General features: G+C 44.6%; 1 protein-coding gene across 3 annotated transcripts in view; it reads right to left on the reverse strand.

Annotated features, from left to right (window-relative positions):
* The window catches only part of LOC119454373 (uncharacterized), a 239,663-nt gene that overhangs the window by 82,569 nt on the left and 140,438 nt on the right, over positions 1-16,656 (reverse strand). The window contains exon 11 of one of the 3 annotated variants that reach the window (XM_049668406.1): positions 8,665-8,880. The exons of the other annotated variants lie outside the window; for them this stretch is intronic. Coding sequence (XP_049524363.1) covers positions 8,741-8,880 — 140 coding nt within the window. The 3' untranslated portion in view covers positions 8,665-8,740. Of the gene's footprint in view, positions 1-8,664; positions 8,881-16,656 lie in introns of those variants that run through there. 3 annotated transcript variants of the gene reach the window in all.

The raw sequence follows: 16,656 nt of genomic DNA on the forward strand, positions 1-16,656 counted from the left end.
TGGCTGAAGTTCAGTTTTTTTCTCTATCTATTAACACCACAGAATTTGGGGCAAATAGCTCTGCCCTTGGTGACTCTCAAAATCCACGAGAAGCACTCATGTTTGCGCATTGCTTTAGTTTGAACTGTACGTTAAAGTTTTTCAGGAGAGGCTGGATTCTTAAAAAAAATTCCCTAGTGAAACACGTCATAGAAGTAACGCAGTCCGGAAAAACATGTTGCATTATTTGTTTGGTTGCGGGATTGCAAGTCAAGGAATGGACAGAATAAAGAGTACTGCCTGCAGCTACTGCATATGGGGTCCACGTGTTTTTCTTGTTGCAAGTTCCTTTCCTTTACGTCATGAACATGCTACAGGCTGCATTGAAAAGCACGGACTGACAAAACAGCAAATTGTTGGGTGAACACAGTGCAAAATAACTTTTTAAGAAGATGGAGATAATATGTTGACGCGCTGAGAACCATATCTTTCAATTTCATTGCGTAAGTAAAAAGAATATTGCGCATTGATACTTCTTTCATGACGCGATAAGCCAAATCTGAAAGGGGCTGAAAGGCACACATGTTGTGGTGCAAGGCATGCTTTCTTTGTATTGTTAATAATTTATCAGCTTGTCATGTGGGAAGTACATCTGGCCTGCTTGTCTTGCATCGGAATTCTACAACATGAGTGGTTTGAGCTTGTTTCAGAGTGCTTCATTGTTTTGGAAAACAGCGAAATCTGCAAGGTTGTTTATTATAGCCGTGAAAGTTGAAAGCTATGGTCCGCATATGTGGTCGTGGTAGCTCTACCTACATGCAGAAATGTAATCTCTGTATGTCATATTGTGCACGTGACATCTTTGCATGTTCCAAGCAAACCATCAATTGACTTGGATAGTTTCCATTTGAAGCTGTTCATGTTATAAGGCTAGGAACATACACCAACAAGACTGAGTATGAACCATTTGTTTTAACAAAAAGACTGGTAATAACATTTGTGATTTGGAAATAATTTGTTTTTATGTATCTGAGTAAAAGTGGTGCTGGTGGTGGTAATATTAAAGTACTTTAATCGATTGATGTTTTTCTTTCCTTTTCAGGAAAAGCAGAAGGCATCTGCAAGCAATCAGTCATTCTGATTTCCAACCAATCCTTCCTATAGTCAGTCCATTTTTAATGTGTTGTCATGGAAGTTCTTTTTTTCAGTAAAGCACAATAAACATGCAGTTTTGTTCAGATACAGGTGCCTTGTTGCTTTTTGGGCAGGAATTTGTATGTATGCATTGTACATGTGATGTACAGAACTCAGGTGCAACATGGCAGCACCGACACGAAGATGAAGCGGTGTAGAAGACAATGACACAAGGAGGAAACATGTAAACACAGCACGTTCAGTGTGGTATATGTGCACCTATGTGAATTGATTTCTGCCCAGCCTCAAGCTATACCTGATGTCAGCTAGCCATGTTGTAATGTACAACTTGGTATAACTTATTTCAATGAAAAAACAATTTTCTCATTGGCTGTAGATATACGTCAGCAATGTCATTTACAAAATATAGAAATTTTGCAAACAGCATTGGTACCTGTTGATACGAAGCAAGATAACGCTGAACAAGTTCGCACGGATCCATGGTACAGAAATGCAAGCATAGAAAACATGGACACGATAAGAATAAAATAGGTGTTTCTATATTCCTTTTTGTTCTTTTTACGTGTTTTATGTGTATACTTTTCCTCACCACGGTCTGTTCGTTTTTAATTAGAAATGTACGAGCATCTACTGTCATCACAAGTACGGAGCTCAACTTAGAAAATTTGCGTTTACGGAGCTCGCTGTTTTTTTATTTGGGAAATACGGACAATTCTGTGATAACAACTACGGAACTCGCCGTTTTCCATTTTACGGAACTCACCGTTTTCAATTCTACGGAACTCACCGTTTTTCATTCTACGGAAAATTTTTTCACTGACAGTCTGTTTTACGGAAACTGTTTTTCATTTACGAGAACTGTCCGACAACGTTTTACCTTCAACTTTCACCGTAAACTGAAGAAAAATTTTTACAGTGATATGCATATAAAAGGAATCACCTTATCGCAAAAGCGAGGCAATGCGTTGAAAGGCGCCGTGAGGTGGGCGTAACCAGCGGCACATGACCGGCGCAACATCAACGTTTCTATGGAAACAGGGTGCATGGACGTAACCCAGTGGACGTATGATAAGCTGTCTAGCTTTGAGGCAAAATGGAAGGGGACATCGCTACGCCATCTGGCAGGTGGTCAGACCCTTGCTCAGCCGCGAAACGACTCAAGTGTCCGCTCTTTACGTAAGTATGTTTCTCTATGCGGCATCATCTTCTGTCGTGCGCTTCACCGGCAAGCCTACCCATGGTGACGGCCGGGAATGCATTGCGTGACGCGCGTAATGCACGCCAGATATAACCAGTTCGTCTGGGTAGCGCGGTGTTGCAGTTCCCGTTGTTCTTATCGGTACAACTGCGAATGTAAACTGTAGTGTTCTACAATACGTGTGTCGTGCGCCGTTCTATTGTGTGCGCAGATGCGCAGATAGTTCCATTGTGTAAATTGGCTATCCTGCAATGCGTTTCGGCGCTCACGGACGAATCAGTGAGACATAGAATTATTCGCTTCAATATGCGTCGAGGGCTATCCAAAGAGCACATCAAAGTTTGAAGTACCGTTTGAGCTACGCGACAAGACTGTAGTGAAACGAAAGGCCTCCATTGTCCCAAGAGAAGAAACATTGGTTGAAGGAAGAACTACAGAAGGTGTTCGAAGCCAATGTAATTCCCCCCATGAACCTTTGCCTTCGCTTCTCCGATCACCATTGCTCTTACAGGAAATGGCACATTTCGTTTCAGCGCTGATTACAGGAAGGTCAGCAAAGAGACTGGTTTATTACCATATCCAATGCCACTTATCGACGCAATCATTAATGAAACTGGGGGCTGTGAGAACTTTCCTCACTTGCGTCTGTGCAAAGGCTTCTGGTAAGTGTCACTCTCAGAGGAGCAAACAAAATCACCTTCGTTACACTATTGGACATATACGAATATATTAGACTACCTTTTCACTGAAAAGACTCAGATGCATGGTTTCAGAAGATGGTGAACGTTGTTCTAAAGCCATACATTCGATTTTTTGCAATGTTTACATCGATGACATCATTGTGTATTCGAGCTCTGAGCAGGACCACACCGAATACCTGGCGAAGCTTTGTCTTACAAGCACTCAGCAATGCCGATCTCAAGATAAATAAAAAAACGAGTGATTTCTTTCATCCGAAGGTAATTTTTCTCGGTAGAGTGTTCGACGGTGCTGCGAAAGGTACCAAACAAGAGTCTGTGCAGCCTCCCGCATTTTTAACTATATCGCACGAGAACAGTATAATATGGGCGTACGTCATCTTCCTGGGAGCGTCGCATTAGACGACTCTTGCACAGGAGAAGTGTTTTGTGCACTTGAGAGTACTTCTTGCCGGTCTCGCTGATTATCGCCGCTTAAAGGCGCTAAAATGACGCGCGATGGACGCTCGCGCGATACAGTTAAAAATGCGGGAGGCTGTGCATCGGATTTCCATACTTAGGAAGCCGCATGACCTTCATTCGCTGCGAGTTTTCCTTGGACTAGCAGGCGAATTCAGATCTTTCATTAGGGATTTTGCCAAGATGACAAAGTGCCTGACGGAGTGTACAAAAAAGATGTTCTTTTCATTTGGTGCGATGATTGCAAAGAGGCTCATCAAAAACTAATGAGCCGCATCTGGTCTGACCCAGTACTAGCTCGATTTCAGCTGTGGTTCGAGGTGAACACAGATGCATCACATTATGCTACAAGGGCAGTGCTGAATCATAGGGACTGCAGTTCTCCACTAAATGGACAACTTCGGGTTGTCGGGTACTATTCCTGCACGTTTAACGCTTCTCAGCTGAACTGATCTACGACAGAGAATGCCGTCCTAATGTCAGTGCGATACATTAGATCGTACATAGAAGGAATAAAATTGAAACTGTATACGGACCATCAGGTTCTGTACCTATCTCCTCAGTCATTGGGAGGCAAGAGGAAGCTGGCGCGCTGGATACGTACACTAGAGCAGTACGATTTTGAGGTTATCCACCATGGAGACAGCAGGTTGATGGATGCAGGTGCGTAATTGAGACTGGCATTCGACGTTGCACATGAAGTGTTAAATCTGACGAAGCTATGGAAGGATGTGAAGGTGGATGACACTCCCGACTATGGTGGTCATGATGGTTTCCGTCGAACCTATAATAAAGCTTCCACAGAAGTAGACGTGGACGAATATGAAGATAGATGTAGACAACCATAATCGGTCATTTCGCTTGTGCCAGGTCAATAAGGCAAATTAACCGCCCACGACTTGGACAAGCTCGTGTTCCACTTCACTCAGATGCGGCTTGAAATAGTGCATGTGGATTTTACCGATTTGAAAACAACGAGCAAATGTGTTTCGCCAAACAGTCATTCTAGTGCAATAGACTAATGCACAAGAATAGTAGCTGTACGCTCTGGAAAGGGAGATAAGAATAATGTTATTACCTTTCTTAACGAGAGCGATGTTTTCTGATTTCAAGGTCGTAGTCTCGGACAATGGACATGCATTCATGAGGAACACGTTTCAGCAGTAGGCAGACAGTTGCGGGGTTGTGCTGCGGCTCTGCTCTTCATATCACCCTCAAGCCAATGCATTGGTTGAGCAGGTTATCCATGACATAAAGCAGTTTATGTCAATGTACCCAAAATTCCAAGGCGGATGGAAACGCTGTCTAGAAGCAGCCGTTTCACACCATAACAGGACGTATACCACAAGCCTTGAATGTAACCCACATTTCGCCACGTATGAAGTGCCGAAACTGTCCGCCGACCAGGAGCTTGGAACTTAAGACAAACTTCCGCTAACGGAACGGCCAAAGACATGAGGAGCCCCGCCGGTATCGCAAAGCGATGAAACACCAGTTCGACAAGAGACATCGTGGATATATACCGGGATATCAAATTAAACGACTTTGTGCTTCTCCGAAAGGCGAAAGGGACTACCAGGAACCGACATAAAAATCCTTGGTCCATTCCAGGTCGTGAAGACGTGTGTGCAGCAAGGCGTACTCAAGACTTTTGGGTATATATATATGAACAGTGGATAATTAGAGATTGCAGCTGTGAGCAATGTCGTTCCTTATAACCTCAGATGGGTGACACTTAAAAGAGGGGGAGTGTAACGTACAATCAGAAGAGAACAGGTTGAGGAAGAAGAAGAGGAAGCAGTTACAATAAGCAAGGATCGCTACCTTGTCCTAATGGTTATCTCAGTTTTATTACAAGAAACAACCTCTCCATGTGGCTTACATAGATTATCAAAAGGCATTTCAATCAGAAGAGATACCCCAGTGATGAATGCATTGCGTAATCAAGGAGTACAGTTAGCATACCTGAATACATTCGCTAATCTCTCTAAAGACTACACAGCTAATTTAATCCTCCACGAGATAAGCGGAAACATACCGCTAAAGAAGAGGTCAGGCAAGGACACCATCTTTCCAATGATGTTCACTGCATACTTAAAGAATTAAAGGGGAGGACCATTGTCCTGTTCAGGAACGTTTGTGATGACTTGCAACAAATGATTCAGAACCTTAGCCGACAAATGGTTGAAGATTATTATGCAGATGGGAAATGTAACGTTAGATAGCCTGGCAATAAAACAATAAATCTATGATTGGCTGTCACCCACTTGGAACCTGTGCGAGAATGGGCTTATTATGTCAATTATTCACAGGGGAACCTGATCATTAGAAGCAAACATAAAGGAGAATAAAACTCGGTTGGGGCTCATACGGCAAGCATTGCGAAATCATGTCTGACAGCTTACTGCTGTTTTGGAAAAGCAGAGAGAGTAAACAGAGGTAGTTGGTAGTCCCTGTTCACAACCCATTAGATACTAGCGTGACCATATGGTCATACAGATGTGCACAATGCCTTTCTAATTTATGCAAGTTCAAAAACCGGCGCCCAACTTGCCTCAACGTGCCTCTCGGGAGATTAGGATACAGGTTACAGAGAGCAGGTGACAGTAAGTTGTCTATGTTTATTTGGAAACTGATCAAACAGGCGGGAAATAGTGCTTTGCAGTTCGGCACGTAGAGATGCAACACTCCCATGTCAAATTGCTTTTTTTTTCTTCTTTGTGGCTATACACAACCATTAGCATGACCCACATGTCTCTGTACACCTTAACAATATGTGAATTCCGGTGATAATTTGTGAGAGACTAATGCTCGTTTATTTTGTGTACGAGCGTGTCATTATACGTGTTGCCATATGGTCACGCTAGGCCTTTCGGCTCCCTATATTATCCAACTTTTTATATATCCGGAATTTCTATTAAGCTTCATGTACGGTGTTTTCGCGACACTCATTTGTCAATTTATTGTCTAACTTGGTTGTCTTTAGAAGCAATAAACAAAATACTCGAAGAGGACGACGAAGATGTGTCCGTGATTTTCACTGAGCCACCGAAGGCTAACATTTACTCAGATGGAGACTCCGCAGATATGACGATTCTGGTGGGCACATACACAATCTGAGTGGCAGACAACTGAGAGCCGGTGCCGAAATGGTTCCTGCCGACGGGCGCCGTATAGGTGGATGCGACTCTGATGACGACGAAGCATGGCTAATAAGGCGACGCGTCAACTAGTGTCACCTCGGCTGCGGGAGATGAAAGTGCTGAAGCGCATTTATCTTCAACTTACAAGTGGAGGAATGGTGATCTCGCGAAAAATTGGATTGTAATTCGTGGCAGAATAGTGGGCGCCAATATTCACTTGGCTTGTGATGTGCCAAGAACGGTGGGCGCTTATTCGCAGCACAGAGTTCAGCATCGGTCAACTTGAATTCTGGAGGCAAATAGCCAAAAGCTATATCTCACAAGATGGGGCAACAAGCCTATAGTACCTTGTCGTCGAAACACGTCAACGCTTGGTGACGTTGCTTTTTGAAGTGCACGATATGACAAAGTGATCCACTTTGTTGGAGCCGTACCTAACGGCAAAATGCGCAAGTGCGCTAGAGACTATGCAAGTCCACGATGCGCACACAGTGCACTAAATGTGACATTGGCATGTGCATTCCGTGCTTCGAACCATATCATACCTAATGAGTGTCCAATAAATTCATAATTGTATTTCTTGCGATGTATCAAGGCCTGAAATAAGACTTGTCACGTTGTGCTTTTTGCTGTAGCCTAGGAGCCTATGGCTCACGAGCCATATTTCGTCAACTAAGGGCCATTCACAAGGAAAGCTTTTATGTGACTAATTTAGATGCAGATATGATACCAAATAAATTTGTTCATAATCAAGTTGTGTTTTTTGAACGTACAAGCCCAGAATTCAACTCAACCTGGATAATTCGATTTCCCCTGGTACATATGCCTTTGTGCTGCAGTAACCATAAATGGAGGATGATGGTGATAACGATTAATTTTTGCATCAGATATGGTTTAGGTTCCGGTAGGTTCCAACATCGGCCCGTTCGATTTTAGATTTAGTTTCATCCAAGATACCGGTTCGCGTATGATTTCCTGTTCAAGTGCGAATCAGTTTAACCACATTTTCTTGGCGCGCTTCGCTAAACGTAGAGAGAAAATTACATAATTTCCGAAAAATAATTTTGCTAAACTTAACGCTAGAACTGTCTAGTAAGTTCAAAATAAAGCAGGCGTTTAGGAAAAGCCTTACATATGCTAACGTGGCATAAATCATTTGCCGCAGGCGCTCTAAGTTTGTCTAGTGTCCGCGCATCTGTGGAATAGTCAGTAAATGCATATTTTTTACGTCTGCTACTATACCTACATAACGTGTCAGGCAAGCTGAAATTTCGCGTTTAGTTTCATGTTTTAATGTTACAAATCCAGACCGAATAAAAAAATTAACAGCACTTATTTTCATAGCACGCAAATTATTCCTTTTGGACTACTATGTCCCTGTTAATTTTGTAGCTCTCGGCGTTTCCGAAAGGAGAAGAATGTTCTTTGACACTCTCTTGGTTGTATGTTTAACACAACGATAACAGCTGCGTGATCTTATGTAGGTCAACGGTGGGATCGGAGTGGTTGTATATTGTTCCGGACGTTACACACGTTCGGGACAGGCCATAGTAGGTCAAATACTACCCTTCTGCCCACTGATCCACCTGGAAGATTCATGCGTGTTCAGATTCACGTGAATGAGCCCAGCCACTCATTTACGCTTTTCCAGAGTCCCTCTGTCTCAATATGAACCAGCTGCGTCCCTAATCTCGCCACGCACACTAAGGCAATTAGTTTTGATACTGTTACGCAGTGTAAACGTTCGCCAAATGAAATATTTTTAGTCGTACTGCGCAGCATGCAGCTTTAATACACATTAAAAGCGGTGTTGTAACAAAGGGAAAAGAAAACGTGCATTTTGTTAGCATATCTGAAGCCTGTGAAGATCACCACTCTGTGCATGATGCAGAAACACGGTGTCAGCACCGCATATGTAAAGAAAACCATTTCTGGAACACTTGTCTGGATTAGGTTAAACAGGCCTCTTGTCCTCTTGTATAGAGTAAAATAATTACTATTTTGAATGCACCAACGTATGGAATCAAAATTCATCAGGTTTATTTATTATATTACCGGTGACTTGTAAGTAGATCAGAACAAACATGTCTGCATGTTCTCGACAGCATTCAATGAACCATTCCGGCCTTTTTAAACTTTACGAACTCAGTCAACAGAAGGCGCCTCAGCACTTTGCCTCTTCTGGTTTTGGGCAGCTCTTCAGCGAAGACTATCCCGCCGTGTAGTTCCTTGTAAACAGCCAATCTCTCTGCAATATAAATAAGCATGTGTTTTAAACACTATTTTAATTTAATGAATAATTACCATGTCCAAAGTACATTACTGAGAATACACTTCTCATACCACAACCTCAAAAATGACGAATCAGTTCATGTACATACAATTATTATCATAAACGGGCATCGACGTGCCACAAGACTGGATAACAATTGCAGGCTTTAATATTCAGCGCTCGTCCAGCTATACCTATGCACCGCTTCAGTTGGTACTCCAGCCAGCACAATTTATTGCCTTAGAGGCGATGGTCCTCATAGTTCTGGCAGTGTAAGTAGAGTTCATAGCAGTAGTCGTAATAAAGCTGAATAGGAGGTATAGAATGGATGTAGTACAAGCCTACGCCGCAACTTCCAGTCACGATGATAAAAAAATAGAACAGCTTTATGAAGAAGTTGTATTAGCAATGAGAAAGTTGAAAACTCAGTATACTGTAGTCATGGGCGACTTTAATGCAAAAGTGGTGAGAGAGAGAATAAACATATATTAGTTAAATATAATAGTCATTTTGTGGTCGGACCTCTTAGTACGGAAGACCATTGGCTTTTGCCGCCGTCTGGGCTCGGTTGACCAGGGCCTATTGCTGTTCTGGGTCCGAGCTGGAGAGGGTCGCCTCCCACTCGACTATCGTCGGATTATGCTTGGCCTATACTTTAGGATTCTGTTTGCACGCCCAGACCATGTGGTATAACGTGGCCGTCTGGGATCAGAATTTGCATTGCGGATTGTACGTCATAGAATCTATCTTTGATAATACATAAGGATTTCTTCTTTCTGGTGTTTTACGTGCCAAAACCAGTTCTGATTATGAGGCACGCCATAGTGGAGGACTCCGGATTAATTTTGACCACCTGGGGTTCTTTAACGTGCACTACAACGCAAGCACACGGGCGTTTTTGCATTTCGCCTCCATCGAAATGCGGCCGCCGCGGCCGGATTCGATCCCGCAACCTCGTGCTCAGCAGCGCAACGCCTTAGCTGACTGAGCTACCGCGGCGGGTAATACATATACATAAGGATTTGGAAAGGACAATGTTTGTAAGCGTCTCCATGCTACCTGCGTTGCCTTATTTAATTTGGGATCAGGCGGGGGTAAAGTGCGTCTACTCAGCCGGAGGTGCTGTAGGATCTCAGAATATGAAAGAAGGAGCTGAGGATCGTCCTGGTCAGCGAGAAGTTGTGCTGTGGAGGACTCGGCGGAGTCCCGGTGTAAAAGTTCTCGGGTGGAGGCATCAGCAATCTAATTGCCTCGAACTCCCGCGTGCCCTGGTACCCACAGCAGCTGTTTCCACTGACCCTCTTGACGATTGGCCGCAGCCTGTTGCAGTATTAAGTGTGCGAGGTGGCCAACTTGACCTCTTGCGAAGTTGCGATACGCCGCCTGGGAATCCGTAAGGACAAAGGTGGCTCTTGGATTACGCATGGCTAAGGCTATACCGGCCACTTCCATGGCTGTGATGTCTATTCCGGTGGCCGAGATGCAGTCTACCACTTGTCCCCTGTGTACAACGGTTGCTGTGGAGCGGTTGTGCGGGGGTCCGGCTGCATCTACAAAGAAGGCATCTGCTTGATCCGAATACTTGTCGTAGGCTTTGGCTCTGGCAGGTCTCCTACTTTCGTGGTAGACGGCGTGCATATTACGTGGCAACAGGCGAGTGATGATGTCCTGCTGCCATTCTGGTGGTAGTGATCGCTTGCTGGCGACCTGAGTGGGTGGATTGATGCCCAGTGCTTCTAGCGTGGTGCGACCTGCTATGGTTCGTGCGAGCCGAATGACTTGGTTCATGTAATGAGCTTGGAAGAGCTCTGACGCTGTAATATAGATGCCCATTTCAAGGAGCCTGTCATTCATGGGCCATGACGGTAGAGTGAGGGCTTTCCGATATGTAAGGCGGAGTAGACCGTCCAGTTTAAGTTCGTCCTTGCTGAGAATGCGCAGGTACGGGAAGCTGTAAATGACACGACTGATCACAAAGGCCTGTACGAGACGCAGTATGTCCGCTTCTTTAATGCCACGGTGTCGATTGGCAATTCTGGATATCATTCGGGAGATATTGGTGCAGGTAGTGCGGAGTTTTTGAATTTCTGCGTTGTTGTTGCCCTGATTATTAATGTATGCTCCCAGGACCCGGATCGTGTCGACTTCCTTGACCGGGGATTGATGGAGTTGATTAATAAACGGAATTGGTTGCCACGCTTCCTAAATACCAGGAGTTCTGATTTAGTAGAGGAGAATCGAAGTCCACAAGCGAGGCCGATGCGCTCTACAGTGTCTGCTGCCCGTTGGAGTGCTTCTTCTATCTGTCCCATGCTGCCGGTGTTGGTCCATATAGTAATATCATCTGCGTATAGAGCGTGCTAGATTCAGGGTATCTCGTTGAGTGCTCTAGGCAGGTCCAGCAGTGCTATATTAAACAGCAGTGGAGAAATTACGGCCCCTTGCGGTGTGCCAGAGTCCCCCCCCCCCCCATTGTGATGGGGGCAGATTTGGCGTCACCAGCTCGTATGGTCACGTGACGGTCGTGCAGGAAGTCGCGCACGTAGTCATACGTACGCTGTCCGATTCCAATTCTAGCCAGGTTGGTCAGGATGGCTGAGTGCCGGACATTATCAAAGGCTCCCTGAAAGTCAATCGCCAGAATGGGGCGCTCGTGTTGCGTGGCTCCGCTGGGGCGATCGATTATGTCCTACTTGAGTTGGAATAGAAGGTCTTGTACCGATAAATGCGCTCTAAAGCCAAACATTGTATGTGGGAAGAGGTCGTTAGCTTCCATGTATTCAGTGATCCTGATAGTGCCTTCTCCATGACCTTCCCTGCACAGGAGGTGAGTGAGATGGGACGAAGGTTGTCAATATTGATGAACTTTCCGGGTTTGGGAATAAAGACAATTTCAGCCAATTTCCATTCCTGCGGAAGCATACCGTCTTGCCAATACTTATTAATTTGGTCGGTAAAGAGCTCGAGCATGTCGTCGCAAATGTCGGGAAAAAGCAGGCTGGTGAGCAAGCAATTGGCAACTACGGCATCGATCCTAGGAACACTAGAGGAGAGATAGCAGTAGGATTTGCGGAAAGAAATTGGTTCCGAATAACGAATACCTTCTTCAGGAAGTGCAGCAACAGGAAGTGGCCCTGGAAAAGCCCTAATAGGGGAACAAGGAAGGCAATGGATTTCATACTCTCTGCCGATCTCAGCAGAGTTTAGGTAGGCTAAATTGCAGTAACCATGGGTTAGTGATGTCTGGCATTTATCTCAAATTGAAGAAAGAAAGAATAAAATTAGTCAAGGAGGTACAGGCCAACCTAGACGCAATAAGGGTACAAACAGACCGATTCAGGGTGGTGCTCGCAGCCTTATAAGAGGAAGATGGAGACAACATAAGGGTAATTAATGAAACCTTTATACGTAATGCCTCATGACTTCAAACGTGAGCTGGAAGAACGCCAACAAAATACTAATCCATAAGAAGGGAGATGTTAAAAAATTGAAGAATTATAGACTCATTAGCTTGCTTTCAGTAGTGCATATAAATATTCGCCAAGATAATTTCCAATAGAATCAGGGCAACAGTTCACTTCAGTCAACCAAGAGAACAAGCTGGCTTCAGGAAGGCATATTATGCGATTAATCATATCCATGTCATAAATCAGGTCATCGAGAAATCTGCGGAGTACAACCAACCTCTCTATATGGTTTTCATAGATTTACGAAAAGTCATTTGATTCAGTAGAGATACCAGCAGTCATAGAGCCATTGCGTAATCAAAGAGTACAGAAGGCATAAATGAATATCTTGGCAAATCTCTACAAATATACCTCAGCTACCTTGGTTCTCCACAAGAAAAGTAGAAATTACCTATCAAGAAAGGGGTCAGGCAAGCAGAGACACTCACTCGAATGCTATTCACTGCATGCTTAGAAGAAATATCCATGTTCTTAGATTGGGAAGGTTGAGGAGTGATGATCAACGGCGAACATCTCAGAAACATTCGGATTGCAAATGACCTTGTCCTATTCAGCAACAATGGGGACTAATTAGAACACATGTTTGAGGACCCTAACCGAGAAAGTGCGAAAGTGGGGTAGAAGATTGATATTCAGAAGACAAACATAACGTTCAGTCGCCTGGCAAGGGAACAAGAATTTACGATCGACAGTGTCTCTAGAGTCTGTAAAGGAGTACCTTTATCTAGGTAAGTTACTCACAGGGGACCCTGGTCATGATAAGGAACTTGACAGAGTAAATTTGGGTTAGAGTGTATACGGAAGATATTACCAAACCCATGACTGGGAGCTTACCACTGTCGTTGAAAAGAAAAGTGCACAATCATTGTATTATACTGGTGCTAACATATGCGGCAGAAACTTGGAGGTTAACAAGGAAGCTCGAATGAAAGTTACGGACCGTTAGGCCTAGCTTGTCAGGCCTAACTTTAAGAGAGATGATAAGAGAGACAGGATGGATAAGAGAGAGAACGGGGATAGCCGATATTCTAATTGACATTAAGAGGGGAAAATGAAGCTGGGTAGGCGATGTACTGCGTAGAATGGATGACCGGTGGACCACCACATTTAAAGAATGGATACCAAGAGAAGGAGAAGCGCAGTCGAGGGCGCCAGAAAACTAGGTGTGGTGATGAAGTCAGGAAATTTACAGGCGCTGGTTGGAGTCAGCTAGCGCCAGATAGGCGTAATTGGAGATCGCAGGGAGAGGCCTTGGTCCGGCACTGGACATAAATATAAGCTGATGATGATGAAGTTGCGTCACAGAAGTCGCCAGACTACAGCTTATAGAGGGGACAACTTGACTCGCCATCCTGGCCCTGCGATAGTGGATGTCCAGCGAAGCTTCTGAAAACCACTAACTACGACTGCTGAGGAGGATATGCAGTGCTTTATTGTTTTAGAGTAATGGTAGCCATGGGAGTAATGGTAATTTTGGCGGCACGCCGCCACTTGTCTTATTAACGTTTCTTTTCTCTTAGCAGCTCCTCGTACTCACGCTGCTCCTCAGGAGTCGCAACTATGCGTTTCCCACACATAGCGGTGCTGCAAGAACAATTAAATCAGTTGCTAGGCTGTTTGCTTTATTATTTGTGAAAGGCTAGTGACGTCACACCCCACGTCGCAAGCTGCCGTCGCCGCGGCAGCGTGCTCAACAGTAACCTTCACTGGGAAGTGCATGCGGGGAGCACTACGTCCTTCGCCTTGTTTTCTGGAGCGCCTTATCATCAATGATGTGATTTGCATACTTGATTTCTGTATGTTCTTTATTGAAACGAATGCTGTGTTGTTTGTTGTATGTGTCATCCCAAAGAAGGTATGCACTTTTCGCTTCAATCACTCAAAGCTTTTTTTAATCGCTGAAGCATTTTTCCCCGTGAGCATACGCCACGAAAAAGTCCCAACTAACTTGACGCTAACAGCTTCGCCGTGAATGGAAAACGAAGCAGTGAAGCACATGCACGCACTCACCTGGTAGGCGTCTGAAGAGAAAGGTCCGCTTATTCCAAATCTATCAAATGCAGAAATCGAGTGTGTTCCTTAGCATCCGCCGGGAGGCTCACCGTCCGCTAGCTTTGTAGGCAGAAAAGAGGTAGCGGGCACCGTTCACACGAAGAAGCACATGTTGTCTGCTTACGACACGGCTGGGCTCCATAGAGTCCAAATAGTCTTGTCGACCCGCCATGGTTGCTTAGTGGGTATGGCGTTGCACTGCTAAGCACGACGTCGTGGAATAAAATACCGGCGCGGCGGCCGCACTTCGATGGGGGCGAAATGCAGGAACTGTTCTGTAGCTGCCTTGGACGAACGTCTAAGAACCCCAGGTGGTCTGAATTAATCCGGAGTCCTCCACTACGGCGTGCCTCTTAATCAAGTCGGGATTTTTGCACGTAAAACACCAGAATTTTTATGGTCTTGTCCCGTTGCAATGAATTCCTCAGAGAAATGCATCTTACTTTATGCAGCTAATGGAATGAAACACTATTGGCCTGGATATGGTTTCCTAATAACAAATTGTAGGCGCATGCATAACGTCCTGTATCAAACAATTATGTTAGGGCAGCTGTTATAACAATAAACGACTAAAGCGAATAGCAAGGGTATAGTGCTCAATGTGACCCTGCTTTTATTTCAAGGAACGACAAACTTTTAAGCTCTCTTTAAGATCAATAGTTGTGTATCCTGCTCTTGTGTAGTTCAAATCCAGCGCTAATGCAACTCCACTAACGTGAAACCTGGGGAAGTGCGAAGTTGTGGTGCGCCGGTGTTTCCCTTGTTTTCTTTGTGGTTATGATGTTTTTTCCAGTGTTTGTCTTGTTTTAGCAATCGATCATTCGTTTTGACACCTGCACTAAATCACAAGTGGTGGGAAACCTCCACGCACATGGAGCCAAACCCCGTCGCGCATTGAGCCAAAGCCTTTGCTGATGATAGTTAGAGGCGATTTTAACAAATTACTGGTAATTATGCGCCTAATGCTTGGTTATTCCTGTCTCTTAAATTATTGTGGATCATATTGGTATATCTTGAATCGGTTTTGTCAATTCTGCACTTGTGCTGACCCTGTTTTGAGCACTTGTTTTTGAGCGTCATTACGACAGATCACAGGCGACGGACGCCGACATCCCCTGGCCCCTAAAGTGCTTCGCACATAAAAATGCGGCAGAACTCATCTCAGGATGACGGTCTATGGCCTTGCAGTGATTTGATATAGTGACGCAACGTATTGCTTCCATCAAAACTACTTATGCAAGAGGCCTGTACTGCAGCGGGATACCTCTTTCGCGCCTACCTAAAAGCGCCCACAGTCATGTATTGTGCCGTTGCTACGAAGCCTCCGCATGGTCCTTAAAACAGTGCTGCCAATTCAGTGATTTTTCCGCTATCTTTAGCGGCTTCCTGCCCTGCCAAGTCGTAAAATTTATTGGCATGCGGGGATCGAGTTTTGTAGCGGTCTTCCTGTAATGTTGTGTTCATGTTGCTGGTACAAGAACTTATTTTTGTAAAGTAGTGCATGCTTGAGGTGTCGCAAACCTGCAGAATATTCAGGTCCCCTTCGTAGTAAGAGGGAATATTGATCCTCTTCAACAAACACTGTGAAGGCGTCGCATTTTTTCGAGAATGTTCTTATGCCTCCTCTGAACTATAGCTCTAGCAGTTTCCGTTGCTCGTAGCAGTATCAGTCCTCGCCATTTTCGCAGACATGCTGCAGGTGACTTTACCTCGTCAAATGGCTCCGGTTAAAATCATAAAAGATACATATGCCAGCTTCGCTTTATCACTAATCGTGCTGCCATGGTCCAACGCGAATGTTAAACGTGTTTTCCCTCCTGCTGAATAAGATTACGTCGAAGTTAAACAATAGAATGTCCACTGAGGGTAGCAAAACCATCTCTACTGTACGAGTTGGATCCGAAGGAAAGATAAATGCTGCTTCACTTGCACGCTGTCCGAGTACCTTATCCGCGAGATCGGCGTGATGAAGGTCTACGGGGTCACTGATGACAGGAACCCTAGGCCCAGTCAAGCCAGCGAACAAGTACACACACAGGGCATGCGACCATACCAAGATGAAACGCCAGGACACTTTCAGTAATTTTAATCGCTGCCCGGTAGTTCAAACCTGATTTCCCAGCAGTGGTTGCTGTTCACGGAAGCATTTTCTTTTTGTTTCGTTTGGCAATACGTTTGCGTACTTGCAGTCACACAAAAAAGCGCTTATATTATTGATCATTTATATTTTTAT

Source organism: Dermacentor silvarum, chromosome 5 (genome assembly GCF_013339745.2).
Source record: "Dermacentor silvarum isolate Dsil-2018 chromosome 5, BIME_Dsil_1.4, whole genome shotgun sequence".
Lineage (NCBI taxonomy): Eukaryota > Metazoa > Arthropoda > Arachnida > Ixodida > Ixodidae > Dermacentor > Dermacentor silvarum.